This window comes from Erythrolamprus reginae, chromosome 4 (assembly GCF_031021105.1).
Source record: "Erythrolamprus reginae isolate rEryReg1 chromosome 4, rEryReg1.hap1, whole genome shotgun sequence".
NCBI classification, from domain to species: domain Eukaryota; kingdom Metazoa; phylum Chordata; class Lepidosauria; order Squamata; family Dipsadidae; genus Erythrolamprus; species Erythrolamprus reginae.
Window position 1 is genome coordinate 113,782,180 of NC_091953.1, and position 20,358 is coordinate 113,802,537.

The 20,358-nt window shown below is 39.9% G+C and overlaps 1 protein-coding gene across 1 annotated transcript in view; it reads right to left on the minus strand.

Moving 5' to 3' along the window:
- Positions 1–1,068: 1,068 nt before the first annotated feature.
- EDNRB (endothelin receptor type B) overlaps positions 1,069–20,358 on the minus strand; it is a 37,285-nt gene continuing 17,995 nt past the window's right edge. Inside the window, exons 3-7 of the mRNA XM_070751252.1 lie at positions 17,025–17,229; positions 15,443–15,592; positions 13,163–13,296; positions 10,606–10,714; positions 1,069–5,873 (exon numbers count right to left, since the gene is read on the minus strand). Of these exons, the coding sequence (XP_070607353.1) occupies positions 5,742–5,873; positions 10,606–10,714; positions 13,163–13,296; positions 15,443–15,592; positions 17,025–17,229 (730 nt within the window). The 3' untranslated portion in view covers positions 1,069–5,741. The remainder of the gene's footprint in view (positions 5,874–10,605; positions 10,715–13,162; positions 13,297–15,442; positions 15,593–17,024; positions 17,230–20,358) is intronic.

Below are 20,358 nucleotides of genomic sequence, written 5' to 3' on the forward strand. Positions count from 1 at the left end.
GACTTGTACAAATTACCAGTTTGTTTGGAGATGAGTGCTCTTTGCTATACAAAAAGAGTGCTTCGTTTATTTGCATTTTCAGTATAAAGAACATTGTTTTGAATTTTCAAACGTGTGTGTGTCTGAAATTGTATCTGTGCATTTTCGGGAGGATTCTAACAGAGAGCTCAACAGAACAAATAATAATAATAATAATAAATAATAATTTATTAGATTTGTATGCTGCCCCTCTCCGAGAACATTGCAGGCCCTATCATTGTTTCTCTTGGCGAAGAATGTTTTCCAAGCCCTAAGTCTTTGCAGGTTTCATTTCCATTGCTCTACTTATTCTGAATGTTTCTTTCCAGGTGCTAACAATGTTCCCAGCTCTTACTGGCTTGCAAGCTCTTTCATTGTTACTCTCTCTGAATAAGGGGTTTTTTTTTTAAACCCTAACCTGGAGATAAAATAATGTGCTGAAGCGGACCAGACAAAGGATGCTAGCTAGATGAATATCTGATAAGCAGATTCTTTCCCCTATTCCCCAAAAACTAAGCTGTGTCTTATACTCTGGTGCATCTTATACTCCAAAAATATAGTAGTAAGGTGTAGATGTGGAAGTGAAAATTTTAATTTCTTCCCACACGGATTGAATCCCTTCCCTATCTACAGCAGTTGGACATTGTACAACTAGGGGTTGCAGCTGTAGGTAAAGGGGAAACTCTGTATAAAAGAGTTTTTTTAAAAAAAAATTATAGATCATTAGTTTATTCATAAAAATAAGGCAGGATTAAAAAAACTTTAAAAATCTAGAAATTCCAATTTCTACACACACATTCTATTGTTATCTGAATGTCATACTTCATATTACTACAAAGTTTTCATGATAGAAAAAGAAATGACATACCCTATTAAAATATTGGGGGAAATGGAATATATACATATATATTTAGTATGAACAAATAGTTAAAATTAGAAACACAAATCCTCTGGTTCTGCTGTATAAGCCTAACTAAATTCTATTTCATGTTTAGACAAATTGTTACATAAAAAGAAATGTGTGAAACCTCTGCACTGGATAAACACAAGTTACAAACTACAAAAACAATATTTTTTTAACAGATTTGAACCATAACATAGTGCATTGTAAAAATACAGCAATACAATTTAAAAATGCAGCTCAATAATACTATCTATATTATAAAAAGAATTACAAGGATATGTGTACAGTACTGTAACGCTATAGCCAATAGCAGTACTACTGAACAGATTAATGGAAATTAAAACTACTGAACAATTGTCAGTGTTAAGCACAAGATCAACACCAACTTTACCACCTGTATAAATACTTTCATCTCAAAGTTTGAGAACAGGACTCCAGGTTGCCTAAATGACACCTAAGAACTTTGCACAGCGTTACCATATCATGTAACATTTTTGATCAAAACTAAAAATCTTACTATGTAATCATTTATTACATAATTTGTTTAGTGAAGACTTGGATCAAGGACTTAATAGCTACAAGGCCCAAGGTTGTGCACCCATGAATTAATATGTAAGAGAACTTTTGAAAATAATAGTTGGCTGTAAACATAAGGCAATAAACTTGTCACATTTTGTTACTCCAAGTGAAGTGGCTGATGTTATAACAATGTAAACCCTCATAGGAAAAGATCAGCTTTAGGAGTACAGTAATACCTCATCTTACAAACGCCTCATCATACAAACTTTTCGAGATACAAACCCGGGGTTTAAGATTTTTTTTGCCTCTTCTTACGAACTATTTTCACCTTACAAACCCACCACCGCCACTGGGATGCCCCACCTCCGGACATCCGTTGCCAGCGAAGCGCTTGTTTTTGCGATGCTGGGAGTCCCCTGCAGCATCGCAAAAACACAGAAGTCCGGAGGTGGGGTTTCCCATGGAGGGGAACCTCAGGGGAATCCCAGCAGCGCAAAAACGGGCGCTTCGGCTGGCAAAAGGGGTGAATTTTGGGCTTGCATGCATTAATTGCTTTTCCATTGATTCCTATGGGAAACTTTGTTTCGTCTTACAAACTTTTCACCTTAAGAACCTCGTCCCGGAACCAATTAAGTTTGTAAGACAAGGTATCACTGTATCTCCTGACAGTTGGAGAAATTTCAGGTGGACTTTCCTTCACAATGCAAATCTATGTTTGTTTGTTTAGAAGTAAACCTGCAATGCAGGTATCTAATCTCAAAAACTGAGGTATGAGCAAATGCATTTAAAAAACAAAAAATTAATTGTCCTATTTTCACTTTTCTATGCAAACCATGGGTCCTCTGAGTGATACTTCACTCTATCAGGTTCATTAGTGATAGTGGATCCTGCCACAATGTTAACCTGAAGACCTTTGAAGGAAGCCTTCAACAATCTATTCTCGTCTAGATTTTCTGGACTGCAGGATAACAGGTTGGAGTGGTTATTATACAGCCTCTTTGATAACTTAAAACGATATTATTTATTACTGATACTAAATTTACGTCTGTGTTAACTAGCAATATTAACACAAGAACTCCACTATTTGTGGAGCAAAACACCACTGTATTTATCTCTCTGACTAATGAATGGTATCAACTTTGGGACCAGCCCAGATTTTAATGTTTATTATTATAGCTTTCATTGTGGCTTAATGGAATATTTACACCGATGCAATTAAATGTCCCATAAGGAAAAGTGAGGGATACTACCAGAGCTATAGCCAGTTTAAAAGATTAAGAGGACCAAAAAAAGTACGGAATTTCTTACTGCCTTTTTAAGACAGATTTAGAAGAAAAGGAAGAAATAATAGGGGGGAACCCCTGCCTTCCTTTTGAATGCAGATCTGTCCATGTTTCTACATATAACTCAGACTAATACTGATGGTAGTTAATTCCTGTGCTTGAAAGCTGTGAGTTGCTCCCAGTTTGGCCTGGTTCTGCGAACTGGTAGCAGTGGCCAGAGGCTCCGCCTACCCACCCAAGACGCTACTGCGCAAACTGGAGGCAACAGGTTTTAGAACCCGCTACTGGTGCTTGGTCTGCCATAGCAACAGCAATGCATTGTTAAAAATCTACAGAAAGAGAGCTATATATTTCTCTGTCGAGGGAGCAAAGATTTGAAAGCTCGGTAACACTATCTGGTAAAAAAGAGAGAGAGAGTGAAAGTCTATGTGCTTGCTATTTAATTGTGATGAGGGGGGAAAATCTGTATTTTGCATAAATTAAGCAGGCCTGCACAAATGTTTTAATTTTAGGTACATCACAGGTTCTTATTTTGCATAGTTAGATCAGTTTAACCAGCACCGACAAAGGGTAAAGTAAGTTGGCAGAGGACTGAAAACTTATTTTATTTCCTTTTCTGCTTATGGAACTTTACTATAAGATTTAGTATAAGATTTAGAAAGACTTTTCCCCAGGAAGAACAAAATAAAAGCCTGATATTTACACTATATTAATTCTAAAGCGGGTATCATGTGTTGCACTTACGCCATACTAATGCTGCCTGTTTTTTAATTGCTTGATTCTCCACCAGTATTGGATTGCTACTAGTTTGCACTGGTTCAGGTGCAAACTAGTACCGTGGCAGCGGCAGGAGGCTCCACCTACCCAAATGACATCAAAAATGCTCTGCACATGTGCAGAAACCTGCTTACGGGTGAAGCATGCTCCCGCACCCTTCCATTCCTGAACTGGTAGCAAAGATAAGTGAAACCCACCCATGTCCTCCACAGCTTGCGACACACCATGCCAAAGAGTACTGCTTGTTTAAAATAGGGCCTAGAAAGCAGTCCTGGATCTATAATGACTTTCAGAAGGACATAGTCCTCCTCGATCCACAGCTCACATTAGAGAAATATCTTTCAGCTGTGGCGAGGGGGACGTTTGCCCAGGTTCGCCTGGTGCACCAGTTGCGGCCCTATCTGGACCGGGACTCACTGCTCACAGTCACTCATGCCCTCATCACCTCGAGGTTCAACTACTGTAATGCTCTCTACATGGGGCTACCTTTGAAAAGTATTCGGAAACTTCAGATCGTGCAGAATGCAGCTGCGAGAGCAATCATGGGCTTCCCAAGATATGCCCATGTTACACTAACACTCTGCAGTCTGCATTGGTTGCCGATCAATTTCCGGTCACAATTCAAAGTGTTGGTTATGACCTATAAAGCCCTTCATGGCATTAGACCAAAATATCTCCGGGACCACCTTTTGCCGCACGAATTCCAGTGACCGGTTAGGTCCTACAGAGTTGGCCTTCTCCGGGTCCCGTCGACTAAACAATGTTGTTTGGCGGGACCCAGGAGAAGAGCCTTCTCTGTGGCGGCCCCGACCCTCTGGAACCAGCTCCCCCCAGAGATTAGAACTGCCCCCACCCTCCTTGCCTTTCGTAAAGTTGTTAAGACCCATCTCTGCCATCAGGCATGGGGGAACTGAGACATCTCCCCTGGGCCTATACAGTTTATACATGGTTTGTTTGTGTGTATGTTTGCTTTTAATAATGGGGTTTTTAGTGTTTTTTAAATTATTAGATTTGTTCTTACATTGTCTTTGTTATTGTTGTGAGCCGCCCCGAGTCTGCGGAGAGGGGCGGCATACAAATCTAATAAATAATAATAATAATAGTGCAAGATTATCCTTAAAAACTTAAGTAGAACTGGAGATGACCCAGATATTAATGACTGGTGGATATTTTTCCAGCCTTTAAAAAGTTCATTTATCACTCCAGAGGAAAAGTTTATGTAAAAAAAAAAATTAAATTGCCTTACGGCTGATTGTGACTCTTTAAGTTCCTTCATTACTAGGGGAAAAATTCTTACTGATTCTATTTTATACCAGCTATTTTATACCTGGATGCACCCTGCTACAAACTTGCATATTTCAGGTGGAATAATTTTTTACACTTACATGCTTACCTATGAATTTTACTGGCAAATAAAACTTTTTTTTAAATAATAGAAATGGGTGGTATTGCCCACAACATAATCATCATTCTACCGCACGAATCCCAGCGGCCGATAAGGTCCTACAGAGTTGGCCTTCTCCGGGTCCCGCCAACCAAACAATGTCGTTTGGCAGGCCCCAGGGGAAGAGCCTTCTCTGTGGCGGCCCCGGCCCTCTGGAATCAACTCCCCCCGGAGATTAGAACGGCCCCCACCCTCCTTGTCTTTCGCAAGTTATTCAAGACCCACCTATATCGCCAGGCATGGGGGAATTAAGACATCTCCCCCAGGCTTTCTTATATTTTATGTTTGGTATGTATGTGTGGTATGGTTTTTAAATTGTTGGGGCTTTTTAATATAATTTTATTATTAGATTTGTTCCATTATTATACTGTTTTTATTATTGTTGTGAGCTGCCCCGAGTCTTTGGAGAGGGGCGACATGCAAATCTAATAAATTGAATTGAAAATTGAATTGAATCATACAATTCTATATTAAGAGTTCCTTGGTAAATACAATTATTTCATGTACAGAATACAAAAATGATTTGGCAATTACTGTTTTGGAGTATTTAAGTGCTTAAACAACTACAGTTCCTCCCCAACCCTCCCAACAAGATTGACTCAAAGGATTAGGAACCCTGGGTACGGTTAAGATGTCGGCGTGCTCAGTAAATATTTAGATTTCTGTAAAAATCTCCAACTTCCTTCCCAAATAGTTCAATTTCCTCTACTATGCAGAATCTCTTGTCTTCAGCTTAAGTGTCCTCGTCTTTACAGTCTGGCAAGATCCCACAATAGCTGAGTCTGAGCTTTCTTGCTTAAGATGAGCTGTACTTGTTACTTGAGCGGAAATTGTCATATCCGTTGTCGTTTGCTCTGAACTTTAAACAGGACTGTTTCTCCTCCAGGGATAGCATGTCTTTGGAATGACACCAGCAACAAAGGCACGACTGAAAAGGAAATGGATTCTCCATTAGAAAGGCTGTTTGTATGTGCATTTATACATCTGTCCTCTTTAAGACAGTGGCAACCAACTTTTTGGGCCCCAGGGACTGGTTTCATGGAGAGAGATTTTTCCGCGAAATGGTGGGGGGGACGTGGTTTCACATGCCGCTTGCATCCCGTGGATGGGGCTGGGCTTATTTGTGCAGCCCGGATGCTGGCATGCCACGGATCTATGCCAGTCCATGGACTGGAGGTCAAGGACCCCTGCTCTAAAATACAGAACCATTATTCCCGGTTCTTTCACAGAAATCAGAACCTGACATTTCCAAGGGAGTCAAGCATAGGAAAGTGAACACAAGAACAAGGGGACACAATCTGAAGTTAGTTGGGGGAAAGATCAAAAGCAGCATGAGAAAATATTATTTTACTGAAAGAGTAGTAGATCCTTGGAACAAACTTCCAGCAGATGTGGTTGATAAATCCACAGTAACTGAATTTAAACATGCCTGGGATAAACATATATTCATCCTAAGATAAAATACAGAAAATAGTATAAGGGCAGACTAGATGGATCATGAGGTCTTTTTCTGCCGTCAGTCTTCTATGTTTCTATGTTTCTAAGCAAGTAAACAAGCAATAAAAAAATATCCACCCACTCACCCTGTCCAGCTACAAAAATCTTCACGGCCTTCATTTGATTATGAAAGAGCGAAGATGATACATACTCTTTCCAGAATCTTTTTGTGGCTACGTTTAAACTTTAACTTGAAAGTTTAAACTTTGAACAGCAACAGTACTGACAATCTCTTTCTGAACTCTCGCATGGGTTTTTCACTTTCTCACAGCCTTTAACACAGATAGCCTGTACTACATGAACTCTATATTCTTGTGAGTGTCGTTTTTGGGGGCCTCTCAATAGTTACCAATTGTTGTGGTTAGCTCTGGCCCAGCTCCTGCCCCAAGGACTGTGGATGTGGGAGAGACATCCACATGCTGCAGGCCTGTTTTGCCCCCAGTGGAATCTGATGATGAAGGCTCCTCTGACCAAGAAGACATGAGTGTCAAGGAGGAGGAGAGTGTGGCAGACAGCTCAGAAGGAGATCAATTATCTAGCTCCTCCTTGGATTCGGAACAAGAGTTAATGATACAGCCACACATGCGGAGAGCGATGCATAGGCAACAACAACTGAGAGATTATTATCAAAGAAAATGAGGCCACCTGTGGTTGGCTGGGGCTGTGATCATTAGTGAGGCTGCTATAAATAGCAGCCTGTGGGTTTGGCCATTGTGGAGGATTATCTGATCCTTGTGTTTCGTGACTGCTTTACTGACTTTGACCTTTTGTGTGCTGATTTTTCCCCGCTTTGAAACTAACCAAAGCAAAGTGTATTTCACTTTGTGAAAGAAGAAGGACTGTGAATTGCCTCACAGCTGCAAGCTAAGTATCACAGAACTGATAAGGGACTTGTACAAATTACCAGTTTGTTTGGAGACGAGTGCTCTTTGCTATACCAAAAGAGGGCTTAGTTTAAGTGAATTTTCATTATAAAGAACATTTTTTTGAATTTTCAAACATGTGTGTGTCTGAAATTTGTACCTGTGAATTTTGGGGAGGATTCTACCAGAGAGCCCGACAGACCAACAATATTGTTTATACTTATGATGGAGGAAGCTGTTTCTTTATATATTTCTTTTTCTTCACTATATTTTTCTATTTTCTTTCTTTCTAATTTTCCTTTTTATCCTTTTAGGGCCTTTTCAGTTTAGATTAGTTTTTATCTTTTTATGTGTAGCATTTAGTAACATTCACCAAAATAAGAAAATATTGCCCTGAAAAGAACAAAATGTTATGGTATTATATGTATTTTTGGTGTATTGAGAAAAACTCCTTTCAGAGGTTTTACTACACTTGGTGTCTGTCATTTTTTTACAACATTTTTGTATATTTCAGACTCATAATCAAAAAGATTATGACCTCACATTTAGACCTCTTCCTGCACTGGCTGGTTATAATCCAAAACAGTGTTTTTACACAAAAAGGCATTATAAATGTGATTCTGAGCTTCTAAATGTTGATATTGTTCAGTTAGGGAAGAACTAGAGGATATCATTTTGTCATATTCAAACCTGTAATAAGGTTTCAGATTAATAGCAAAAACAAGAAAATAGTAGATTTTATAAATTTCTTCTCATTTATTCTATTTTCTACTGAGGATAATCCAAGAGGAATTATTTAGCTTTCATTTTTTTCCCAGCTTCATTCAAAGAAACTCTGGTTATTTTAGTTTTCTACTGAGGTATAAATAAGTTTATTCTTAGCATCTTCTACTTCCTCTACAGAAAGCTACTTCCTAAATTGACTACTTCAATTTCCTTTGGCTTACCCATAGCCAATTCAATCTTTGTGCCAAACATTGTCCATCAGGCAAGGAAATTACAAAAACTCAATTGTCCCAGTTTTCAGTTACAATACTAAAACATATCAAGAGCACAAAATGCTATATCCATTTCATCCTTATTTCAATATTGTGGACAATGTCCTGTAAACTACATTATATGGAAACATATAGAACTTTCCTCGGACTCAGAATTAACAATTATTTAAATTTATAAGAGAATATAACGTTTCAATGGGTATTGGAAATACTGGACATACATGTGAATTAGGCCTGTCATTTATTATCTTTGGCAGGGGTCTCCAACCTTGGCAAATTTATGACTTGTGGACTTCAACTCCCAGAATTCTCAGCCAGCACGCGATATTTAATATTTGTCATCTCTGTTTCTAAGTCCAAACATCCTCTCCCTGTTGATTCTATCAGGATGTTATGAATGAAAAGTACTATTAATGTTTTTTCCTAAGTCTGAGGTAGGCAAAGTTGGCTCTTCTATGACTTGTGGACTTTTAACTTCCATAATTCCTGAGTTAATCATGGCAGCTCAGGAATTCTGGGAGTTGAAGTCCACATGTTACAGAAGAGTACCCTTCATGACACCGGACCAGGGTATCTACGAGACCGCCTTCTGCCGCACGAATCCCAGCGACCGGTTAGGTCCCTCAGAGTTGGTCTCCTCCGGGTCCCGTCAACTAAACAATGTCATTTGGCGGGACCCAGAGGAAGAGCCTTCTCTGTGGCGGCTCCGACCCCCTGGAATCAGTTCTTTCCAGAGATTAGAACTGCCCCCACCCTCCTTGCCTTTCGTAAACTCCTTAAAACCCACCTCTGTCGTCCAGCGTGGGGAAACTGAAATATCTCCCCCTGCCTATGTAGTTTTCTGTGTATGATATGACTGTATGTATGTTTTTTATATACAGTGGAACCCCGACATACGAGCAGCTCTACTTACGAGCTACTCGAGATATGAGCTGCGAGATTAGAGAAATTTTTGCTCGACTCACGAGCTCACATTCGAGATACGAGCCGAGAAGACCCGGGCTGGCTTGCTTTGCTTCCGAGCGGAAAAGCCGTGCATGTGTTTTAAAACATCGGAGCCGGCATGGGGAGGCTTTTAATCAGCCCCCGAGCCCCCAACCCGGACTCGGGGGTTGATTGAGAGCCTCCCCATGCCGGCTCCGATGTTTTAAAACACACGCGCGGCTTTTCCGCTGACTCCTAAAGCGGGGAAGTTCGCCAGGAGGCAGCGGAAAAGCCGCGCGTGTGTTTTAAAACATCGGAGCCGGCATGGGGAGGCTCTCAATCAACCCCCGAGTCCGGGTTGGGGGCTCGGGGGCTGATTAAAAGCCTCCCCATGCCGGCTCCGATGTTTTAAAACACGCGCGCGGCTTTTCCGCTGCCTCCTAAAGCGGGGAAGTTCGCCAGGAGGCAGCAGAAAAGCCGCGTGTGTGTTTTAAAACATCGGAGCCGGCATGGGGAGGCTTTTAATCAGCCGGAGAAGGCCAACTCTGTGGGACCTTACCGGCCGCTGGGATTCGTGCGGTAGCAGGCGGTTCCGGAGGTATTCTGGTCCAGTGCCATTTATGGCTTTAAAGGCCATAACCAACACTTTGAATTGTGACCGGAAACTGATCGGCAGCCAGTGCAGGCCACGGAGTGTTGTAGATACGTGGGCGAATCTGGGAAGCCCCACGATGGCTCTCGCGGCTGCGTTCTGCACGATCTGAAGTTTCCGAACACTTTTCAGAGGTAGCCCCATGTAGAGAGCGTTGCAGTAATCGAACCTCGAGGTGATAAGGGCATGAGTGACTGTGAGCAATGACTCCCTGTCCAAATAGGGCCGCAACTGGTGCACCAGGCGAACCTGGGCAAATGCCCTCCTTATTATTTTATTAATAATAATAAAAAAGAGCCAACTTTGCCTACCCTGGTCCTAAGTCATTACATTCTACCTGAGCTTGGTTCATCTTGTTTGATCATTTAATCCAGGGGTCTCCAACCTTGGCAACTTTAAGACTTGTGGACTTCAACTCCCAGAGCTTTGCTGCCTGAGAAATTCTAGGAGTTGAAGTCCATAAGTCATAAAGTTGCCAATGTTGGAGATCCTTGATCTAAGGCACAGCAACTTTTCCCTATTCTTGCCCTCTATGATTCGCTATTGCCTGATTGCAAAGAACATTTTTTTCTGAAATAAAGCTTCTGCTTTTAGTTATGTGACCGCTTATGACTAAAACAAATGGGCATTTAAAAACAAACAAACATAATTTAATTTCTTCAGCAAGAGGTTTCATCTGATGCTATTCAGCTTCATTTGTAATAAGATTTAATGAACAAATCTTACCTTAAAGCAGTTTTTGAATCTTTTGCTCACCAAATAGAGAGCAATTGGGTTGATGCAGGAATTCAAAGATGCCATATTGATCCCAATGTAGTTCATCACCAGCAAAAAACTGTACCAAAACCCAAAAGATTGAAGGTTTATTATAATAAGGATTACAAGATGACCAATGCAACATAATGTTATCACACAGATATAGTAGGCTTTAGGGGAAATGACTTGGAAAACCCAAATGCTCCCTTAATCATGAAACACGGCGAATCAATTATGACTTTGTTGTGAAAATAATAAAAAGTAGGGAAGGGTCAAAATTGGAAAGGTAGCATTAGAAAAAAGTAAATGAAAACAGCTATCTTTTAAGCAATCATCTGATTGAACTCTGTTGGGAAGAAAGCTAATTCCATTGTTAATAAAAATAAATGTATGGATCAGTACGTAACCAGTTTATCAATGGAGAGGAAACACTTAGAGAAACTTCTTTTCAGAAGATACTATTTTGAAGGCTCCAAGGTGCATTCAATGTTGCTATTCAATTTTGTGCAAATGTAATTCGAGCTGCTGTAATTATGCGAATAATTAAATGTGTATCTTCCTTATTAAATTTCCAATCTTTCACGCAGAAACGCATTGCGTTCCTACACTTATGTATCAATCTTATTTTAAAAGTTATATCCTTGTGATTATTACTCAGGAATCTTCCAGGAATCAATTGCATCTATGTATATCTTCCAGACAGCTCTTTATAGCATTGGCAAGATCTGACCATCAATACTAGAATGAAATACTAAGAAGTATATATGATGTCTCAGATTTAGTAGTGAGCAATAATAGTTTTTTAGAACATATATCATGTCCTTTTTAGGAGAACAGATGGGAATTTAAGATGAGTTAGATGCATCTCCTAAAGATGTATCTCCTATAGGAAGCATAGGAATTGCACATGGAACTACTGACGTTCAATATGATGTTACCCTGATTTTTTTATCTCCTGAATTTTAAAGGATTTCCTTTGATTTAAGAGAAAATAATTTTTCTAAAGTCAGATTTTAACACAGAATTAATTTAACTTGTTTTTGACAGATTTGACAGATTCTTGTTGGGAATTCTGCAATCATGTTTTTGCAGTGATTGCATACCACTTATAGTACACAAAATCTGGCTCCGCAGCATCATTTAAGAAACATAGAAGGTTGGCAGCAGAAAAAGACCTCATGGTCCATGTAATCTGCCCTTATACTATTTCCTGTATTTTATCTTAGGATGGATATATGTTTATCCCAGGCATGTTTAAATTCAGTTACTGTTACATCTGCTGGAAGTTTGTTCCAAGCATCTACTACTCTATCAGTTGTTGTGGTTGGCTCTGGCCCAGCTCCTGCCCCAAGGAATGTGGAGATGGAGGTGGGGGAAACATCCACATGCCCCAGGCCTGTTTTGCTTCCAATAGAATCTCCCGATGAAGGCTCCTCTGACGAAGGAAGCGTGAGTAGCAGGGAAGGGGGGAGTTTGGCAGACAGCCCAGGAGGATATCAATCATCCTTATCATCCCTGGATTCTGAACAAGAACTTATGACAGACCCACGCATGCGTAGAGTGATACATAGGAGGGAACAACTGAAGGATTATTACAGGAGATACGTGAGGCCACCTGTGGTTGGGTGGGGCTGCTGTAATTAGTGCTACAGATAAAAAGAGTGGCGTTCTGATTTAGCCTTGTGGAAGTTTATCTGATTCATAGTTTCGTCAAGATCGTGGTTTTGCTGTTTCCCTGTTCAAGATTGTGTGTGGACTTTCTGGACTTTGTAATTTGGACTCAATTTCCCAGTTACTGGGTGAGCAATTGGATTGCATTTAACCTGTGCCTTGTGTGTACCGGAAAATCCCTTTAACATTTAAAAAGGGAGCTGTTTCTGCTTTTCTGTTGATAAAGACTTTTGGTTTTCCTTCTATTGTGTGGTGTGTGTCTTTCTGGCCTAATTACCCTGTAATTACGGGCGGTTGGGACACGCCGGCAGAACATCAGTAAAATAATATTTTCTCACATTGCTTCTGATCTTTCCCCCAACTAACCTCCTTGTTTTTGTCTTCAATTTCCTATTAAAAACACTTCCCTCCTGGACCTTATTTAACCCTTTAACATATTTAAATGTTTCGATCATGTCCCCACTTTCCCTTCTGTCCTCCAGATTATACAGATTGAGTTCATTAAGTCTTTCCTGATCCGTTTTATGCTTAAAACCTTCCACCACTTATGTAGCCCGTCTTTGGACCCATTCAATTTTATCAATATCTTTTTGTAGGTGAGGTCTCCAGAACTGAACACAGTATTCCAAATGTGGTCTCACCAGCGCTCTATACAGTGGGATCACAATCTCTCTCTTCCTGCTTCTTATACCTCTAGCTATGCAGCCAAGCATCCTACTTGCTTTCCCTACCGCCCGACCGCACTGTTCACCCATTTGGAGACTGTCAGAAATCGCTACCCCTAAATCCTTCTCTTCTGAAGTTTTTGCTAACACAGAACCGCCAATACAATATTTTCAAGCTGTAAGAGTCTTACCTAAGAAGATCACACCTGTTTGGGCTGCGAGGATCATAGAAAACAAACTTCAATATGCTACTGAGATAAAGAGGCAGCCAGCACAGGGCGAAAACAACCACTAAACAGAACACTGTTTTGGCAACCTCACGTCTCTGAAAGCAAAGAAAGACACAATTGGGAATAAAGGTAAATAAATATTTGGTTATATTAATGGCTATTATTATTATTATTATTATTATTATTATTATTATCATCATCATTATCGTTGTTATTATTATTATTTATTAGATTTGTATGCCGCCCCTCTCCGCAGACTCGGGGCGGCTCTCAGCAATGATAAAAACAATATACAGTAACAAATCTAATATTAAAGTTTAAAATAACAATTTTACATTAAAAAGCCTAAAACCCCAGTATATAAAAAAGCATACACACAAACATATCATACATACAGCTACTTAGGCAAGGGGGATGTCTCAATTCCCCCATGCCTAACAGCAGAGGTGGGTTTTAAGATGTTTATGAAAGGCAAGGAGGGTGTATCACAGCCATACATCACATTTATTGGCCAGGGGATCTAGATCTAATTGCCCCAAGCCTGGTGACGTAAGTGAGTCTTGAGACACTTGCGAAAGGTGAGGAGGGTGGGGGCAGTGTGAATCTCTGGGGAGAGCTGATTCCAGAGGGCTGGGGCCCCCACAGAGAAGGCTCTTTCCCTCGACCCCGCCAAACAACATTGTCTGGTTGACGGGACCTGGAGAAGGCCAACTCACCGGTCGCTGGGATTCATATGGCAGAAGGCGGTCCCACAAGTAATCTGGCCCAATGCCATGTAGGGCTTTGTAGGTCATTACCAACACTTTGAATTGCATCTGGAAACCAATCGGCAACCAATGCAGGCCATGGAGTGTTGGAGAGACATGGGTATGTCTGGGGAAGCCCATGACTGGTTGTGCAGCTGCATTTTGCATGATTTGAAATTTCCAAACACTCTTCAAAGATAGCCCCATGTAGAGAGCATTGCAGTAGTTGAACCTCGAGGTGATAAGGGCATGAGGGATTGTGAGTAGAGACTCCCTGTCCAGGTAGGGCCGCAACTGGTGCATTTGTTAAACGAATCAATTGAAGTGATTCGTTTAACAAATGTGGCAAGAAAGATCGTAAAATTGGGCAAAATATTATTTTACTGATAGAGTAGTAGATGCTTGGAACAAACTTCCAGCAGACGTAACAGTAACTGAATTTAAACCTGCCTGGGATAAACATATATCCGTCCTAAGATAAAATACAGGAAATAGTATAAGGGCAGACTACATGGACCATGAGGTCTTTTTCTGCCGCTAATCTTCTATGTTTCTTAAATCAGTGTTTCCCAACCTTGGCCACTTGAAGATATTGGGACTTCAACTCCCAGAATTCCCCAGCCAGCATTTGCTGGCTGGGGAATTCTGGGAGTTGAAGTCCAAATATCTTCAAGTGGCCAAGGTTGGGAAACACTGTCTTAAATGATGCTGCAGAGCCAGATTTTGTGTAGTATCAGTGGTATGCAATCACTGCGAAAATATGATCGCAGAATTCCCAACAAGAATCTGTCAAATCTGTCAAAAACAAGTTAAATTAATTCTGTGTTAAAATCTGACTTAGCTACAGAAATTTGGGGTTCAGTTGCAGGCGGGGATTCCCCGTCGCCCATGCTACAGGTGTGCTCCTGGTGATTTTGTGCGGGTGTGCGCCCGTCGGCACGAGATTCATCTTCTTTGCATGCGCAGGAAGGCAAATCTCGCACGAGGATACTCTCTCGCACGAGATTTTGCCGATTTTTGCCGATTTCTTTGCTTTCGTGCATGCGCGGAAGCAAAAAACACTGAAAATGGGTGAAATCTCTCATGCGCCAGCATCTTCACATGAGATTTGGCTTCCTGCGCATGTGCAAAAGTCAAATCTCACATGGACGCATGCAGCTGTCCACTATTCATGTGTTGATTATGACCTATAAAGCCCTACATGGCATCCGACCAGAATACCTCCGGGACCGCCTGCTGCCGCATGAATCCCAGCGACCGATTAGGTCCCACAGAGTTGGCCTTCTCTGGTTCCCATCGACAAAACAATGCCGTCTGGCGGGACCCAGGGGAAGAGCCTTCTCTGTGGCGGCCCCGGCCCTCTGGAATCAACTCCCCCCGGAGATTAGGACTGCCCCCACCCTCCTTGCCTTTCGTAATTTTGTTTGAAACTGCACCCACGATACCAGTATTATACACCTTTCAAATAAGACAGAGGTTTCATTCCTGCTTTTACCTGTTTCAGGTGGTCGTTTAATGCGATCTGCATCCCACTCTTCTTTCTTAACATTTCACAGGTCATCAGAGTATAGAAAAGAGCAGTGATTAAGAGCGGCAAACAGAAATAGAAGCTAAAAATCCACCAGTCTTTAGCTACCTGGTAAAACTGAGAGAAGGGAAAGGGAGGGAAGAGGGGGGAAAAAATCACAAGGGTTAAGACACTGTTTTGTAATTGGTGGTAAATGATAGATGCAAATTAAAAATTGACAAAATACTGAATGCCCTCCTGAGATTTTCAGATATTCCTGCCATTTATGGCATGACAACATTGCTGCTTTTGTTGTTCTCTTCTTTGTGGTAATGGAGGAGATCTTGTTGGGTCTTTTTTTGGATTTCATAAAGTTAGGACAATTGTTTAAGAGCCTCGGTGGTGCAGTGGTTAGAGTGCAGTACTGCAAGCTACTTCTGCTGACTACCAGCTGCCAGCAGTTTGGCAGATCGAATCTCAGTAGGCTCAAGATTGACTCGGCCTTCCATCCTTCCAAGGTCGGTAAAATGAGGACCCAGATTGTTGTAGGCAATATGCTTACTCTCTGTAAACTGCTTAGAGAGTGCTTTTGAGCATTGTGAGGTGGTATATAAGTCTAAATGCTGTTGATTGATTGATTGATTTACTGACTGACTGACTGACTGATTGACTGATTGATTGACTGATTGTATTTATATGCCACCCCTCTCCAATTCAGCAATATTGCTATTGATAAATGCTAATCTCAAGTTCTGAGGGATTCCTTGAACTTTTCTTTCTTTAAACCCAAAAATATTGAGGGGACAGCAATCTTAATAATTTTAAATGGAAAGAATTGGGCTACTTTAAACAGAGTGAACAAATTGGATTTTATATTAAGATGAAATTTTAAGATTAAGAAATGTTATGCTTAAAAATTTGAAAACCCACAATTTCTTTTATCTACTTTAAAAAGGTAAAGGTTCCCCTAACACATATGTGCTAGTCGTTCCTGACTCTAGGAGGCGGTGTTCATCTCCGTTTTAAAGCCAAAGAGCCAGCATTGTCTGTCGTCTTTGTAATGTTGTTACTTTTCCACCTAAGTTGGTCCCTATTTTTCTACTTGCATTTTTACCTGCTTTCAAACTGCTAGGTTTCCAAAAGCTGGGACAAGTAACAGGAGCTCACCCCGTTACGTGGCGCTAGGGATTCGAACCGCCTACCTGCCAACCTTTTTGATCAATAAGCTCAGCTTCTTAGCCACTGAGCCACTGCGTCCCTTATTTACTTCTCTGCATGGAATTAATGTATTATTACATGTCTAATGTCTCTGAATCACTTCAGACATTTGAATAGAAGAGTATAAATATTTTAAATAAATAAATTCAGTTCAAGCAATAGAGTTACGTTTTCAATTTGATTCCAAAAAGGTGACTTAAAGCACATGGAAGTTCAAATGTAGCATATGCCTCCTACTATTGAAAAGAGTCATGTCTTCTTCCAGGGCTAATCAAAATACTTATCTGCAACTAAATCCTAAACATTACACAGCACTAATATTCAATTACAGAAATAGATGATTGCACGTTACCTTCATAAAAGATGATTCTTGGTGGGGATTAAGTAAACACGTGGACAGACTCTGCCCTTTGTATGGTATAGTAACAATATCAAAGCCTATAGCTTCAGGGATAGCTAAAACAAAAGACACCACCCAGATCAAAGCAATTTCAATTGCTGTCCATTTTGGTACGCCGATTCCTTTGATACGGCTCCATGAAGCAACAGCGCGATACCTAAATATGAAAAAAAGAGAGATCCTGGTCAGTTTAGACAGAACCTTTCTTAATGTGGTTCTCTGTGAATATTTTGCTATAATTCTGGGCCATTGATTAAACTACTATGTGACAGATAAACAATAAACCAGATAATTTGGGAAGAACCATTAGTTAGAAGGTGTATTCTTCTGATGTTGATGAATTCCCATTCTACGAATTCTAGTCAGCACGGACAACAGTGAAAGGTGACAGCAGATGGAATTCAGAAATATCTGTGGGATGGCATGTTTCCATTCCATACGCACGAATCCCAGCGGCCGATAAGGTCCCACAGAGTTGGCCTTCTCCGGGTCCCATCGACTAAACAATGTCGTTTGGCGGGCCCCAGGGAAAGAGCCTTCTCTGTAGCGGCCCCGGTCCTCTGGAATCAACTCCCCCCAGAGATTAGAACTGCCCTCACCCTCCTTGTCTTTTGCAAATTACTTAAGACCCACCTGTCTCGCCAGGCATGGGGGAACTGAGACACCTCCCCCAGGTTTTTACATTTTATGTATGGTATGCGTGTGTTGCATGGTTTTTAAATGATGGGGTTTTTAGCTGTTTTTTAATATTAGATTTGTTTCCATTGTAACATTGCTATTATTATTGTTGTGAGCCATCCCGAGTCTCCGGAGAGGGGCGGCATACAAATCTAATTAATAATAATAATTATAATTATAATTATAATTATAATTATAATTATAATTATAATTATAATTATAATTATAATTATAATTATAATTATAATTATAATTATAATTATAATTATAATTATAATTATAATTATAATTATAATTATAATTATAATTATAATTATAATTATAATTATAATTATTATTATTATTATTATTATTATTATTATTATTATTATTATTATTATTATTATTATTATTTCAGTACAACACAGCAAACAAGATCACTATGCTGGATTTCGTATTTCATCACCAGTCGGGCACTTCCCAAGCACCTAGGACTGCGTGATGTTTGCCGATCCCAGTAAAGCGGCCTTTTGCAATTGACAGATGGAGATTTTGTCAATTCCAATGGTTTTCAAATGTCCGCTGAGATCCTTTGGCACTGCGCCCAGCGTGCCAAGTACCACTGGGACCACTTTCACGGGCTTATGCCAGAGTCGTTGCAGCTCGATTTTTAGATCTTCGTATTTCACTAATTTCTCTAGCTGCCTCTCCTCAATTCTGCTGTCTCCTGGGATTGCGATGTCGATGATCCATACTTTCTTTTTCTCCATGATCACAATGTCTGGTGTGTTATGCTTCAGAATTCGATCAGTCTGAAGTCTGAAGTCCCACAGTAGTTTTGCTTGCTCATTTTCGACCACTTTTTCAGGCTTATGATCCCACCAGTTCTTTGCCATTGGTAAATGGTAGTTCCAGCACAAGTTCCAGTGGATCATCTGTGCCACAGCATCATGTCTATGCTTGTAGTCAGTCTGTGTGATCTTTTTGCAGCAGCTGAGTATGTGATCGATTGTTTCATCTGTTTCTTTACAGAGTCTGCACTTTGGATCGTCTGTTGATTTTTCAATTCTTCTTCTTCTTCTTCTTCTTCTTCTTCTTCTTCTTATTATTATTATTATTATTATTATTATTATTATTATCATCATCATCATCATCATCCATTCATGGAATGTTGAACTTCCACTATTACTGAAGTAGCAGAAGAATATCCTATTACTGTAGCAGTAGCTAAAGAAGGCACAGAGCTTCGAGAGAGACATGAAAGTAATTTAGCTAATTCAGACTGCCCTCTGTTGAATCCTAGCAGGCTCTGAGCAATTCCTTTATCTATCCTGATGCTCTCTTTTATCTCCAACTCTACAACTGGGGTGATCAGAGATCTCAGGCATGGCTATGAAAGCCATAAAGCCTGGGAATTATATAGCAATATCTTGGAAGGACAATTAAGGGACCAGGACAGGAGTTAGGCAGAGAATCCAACTAACTCTGGAATATGGAATGCTAAAATCAGGATATATTTCATGCCCAACATAAAATGTACCATAAAAACACCATTAATTGTTTATCACATTAATCCCTTTCATGAGAAAGAGATAAGCAAGGCCCCTCTGTCATGCTCCCTACTATTTGGGGTGGGGCATGACAATTTCCAGTTTTTTATTATTATTTATTATTATTTATTAGATTTGTATGCCGTCCCTCTCCGTAGACTCGGGGCGACTCAGTGGTGCTCCAATTAGCAAAAGTTTTTCAAATGTCATCAGAAGTCAAACAAGTCTTTCCTTGGTAGTAGTTCTATAGTTGGGAAAAAAGTACTTTATTTAAATTACTTAAATAGATAACAGCGTTAATCTCCAAGTCCAATGGACAAAGTTACAAATATTTATCTAGCGGTTAGTGAAATAAATGGAAGGGAAGAATGCACTACCAATATTTTCCACATTTATGTTTTATTAGCAATTTTTTAAATCTTCTATTTACTTTTGGGATCTTTATTTTTGTGTGAGTTCTATTTAAATAATTTCTCAAAGCTTATTTTCCCCCCCAAACAAACAGTATTTGTAGAAAGGTATTGAATCTCCAGGGAGAAAATGGGAAGATTATAAAAATTCCATTCTCATGTTTGTTATTCCTTCTACTTAATACAGAGGATTATCTCTTCCTTTTTTTAATTCCACGCACCCATTTATTTCGTAAGGTACCCTGTTTGGTTAAAGAGATGAGAAGAAAAATCTTACATAAATGGTATTATACACCAGCACAACTTGCACACTTCCAGGGGAAAGAGAAAGGTAATTGTTGGCACGGTTGCCAAAAGAAAGGAATTTTCATGCATATGTTCTGGGAGAGTGTAGAAATTCAGAAATTTTGGAAGGAAGTGCAGAACGAAATAAATAAAATGTTAAATATTAATTGGACAATTACAAAAGAAATAGCGATTTTAATTAAACAAAGAGAAGTAAGAGATTTTAAAGAAATAAAAACTGCAGCACTGGAAAGTACTCAAGCAGTAGTGGTATTGGGTTGGAAAGAGTCTATAAAATGGACACTACAGAACTGGTACTGGTACATAGTGGATCACATACATTTTGAAATCATGGAAATAAGATTAAACAATTTTGATGAAAAT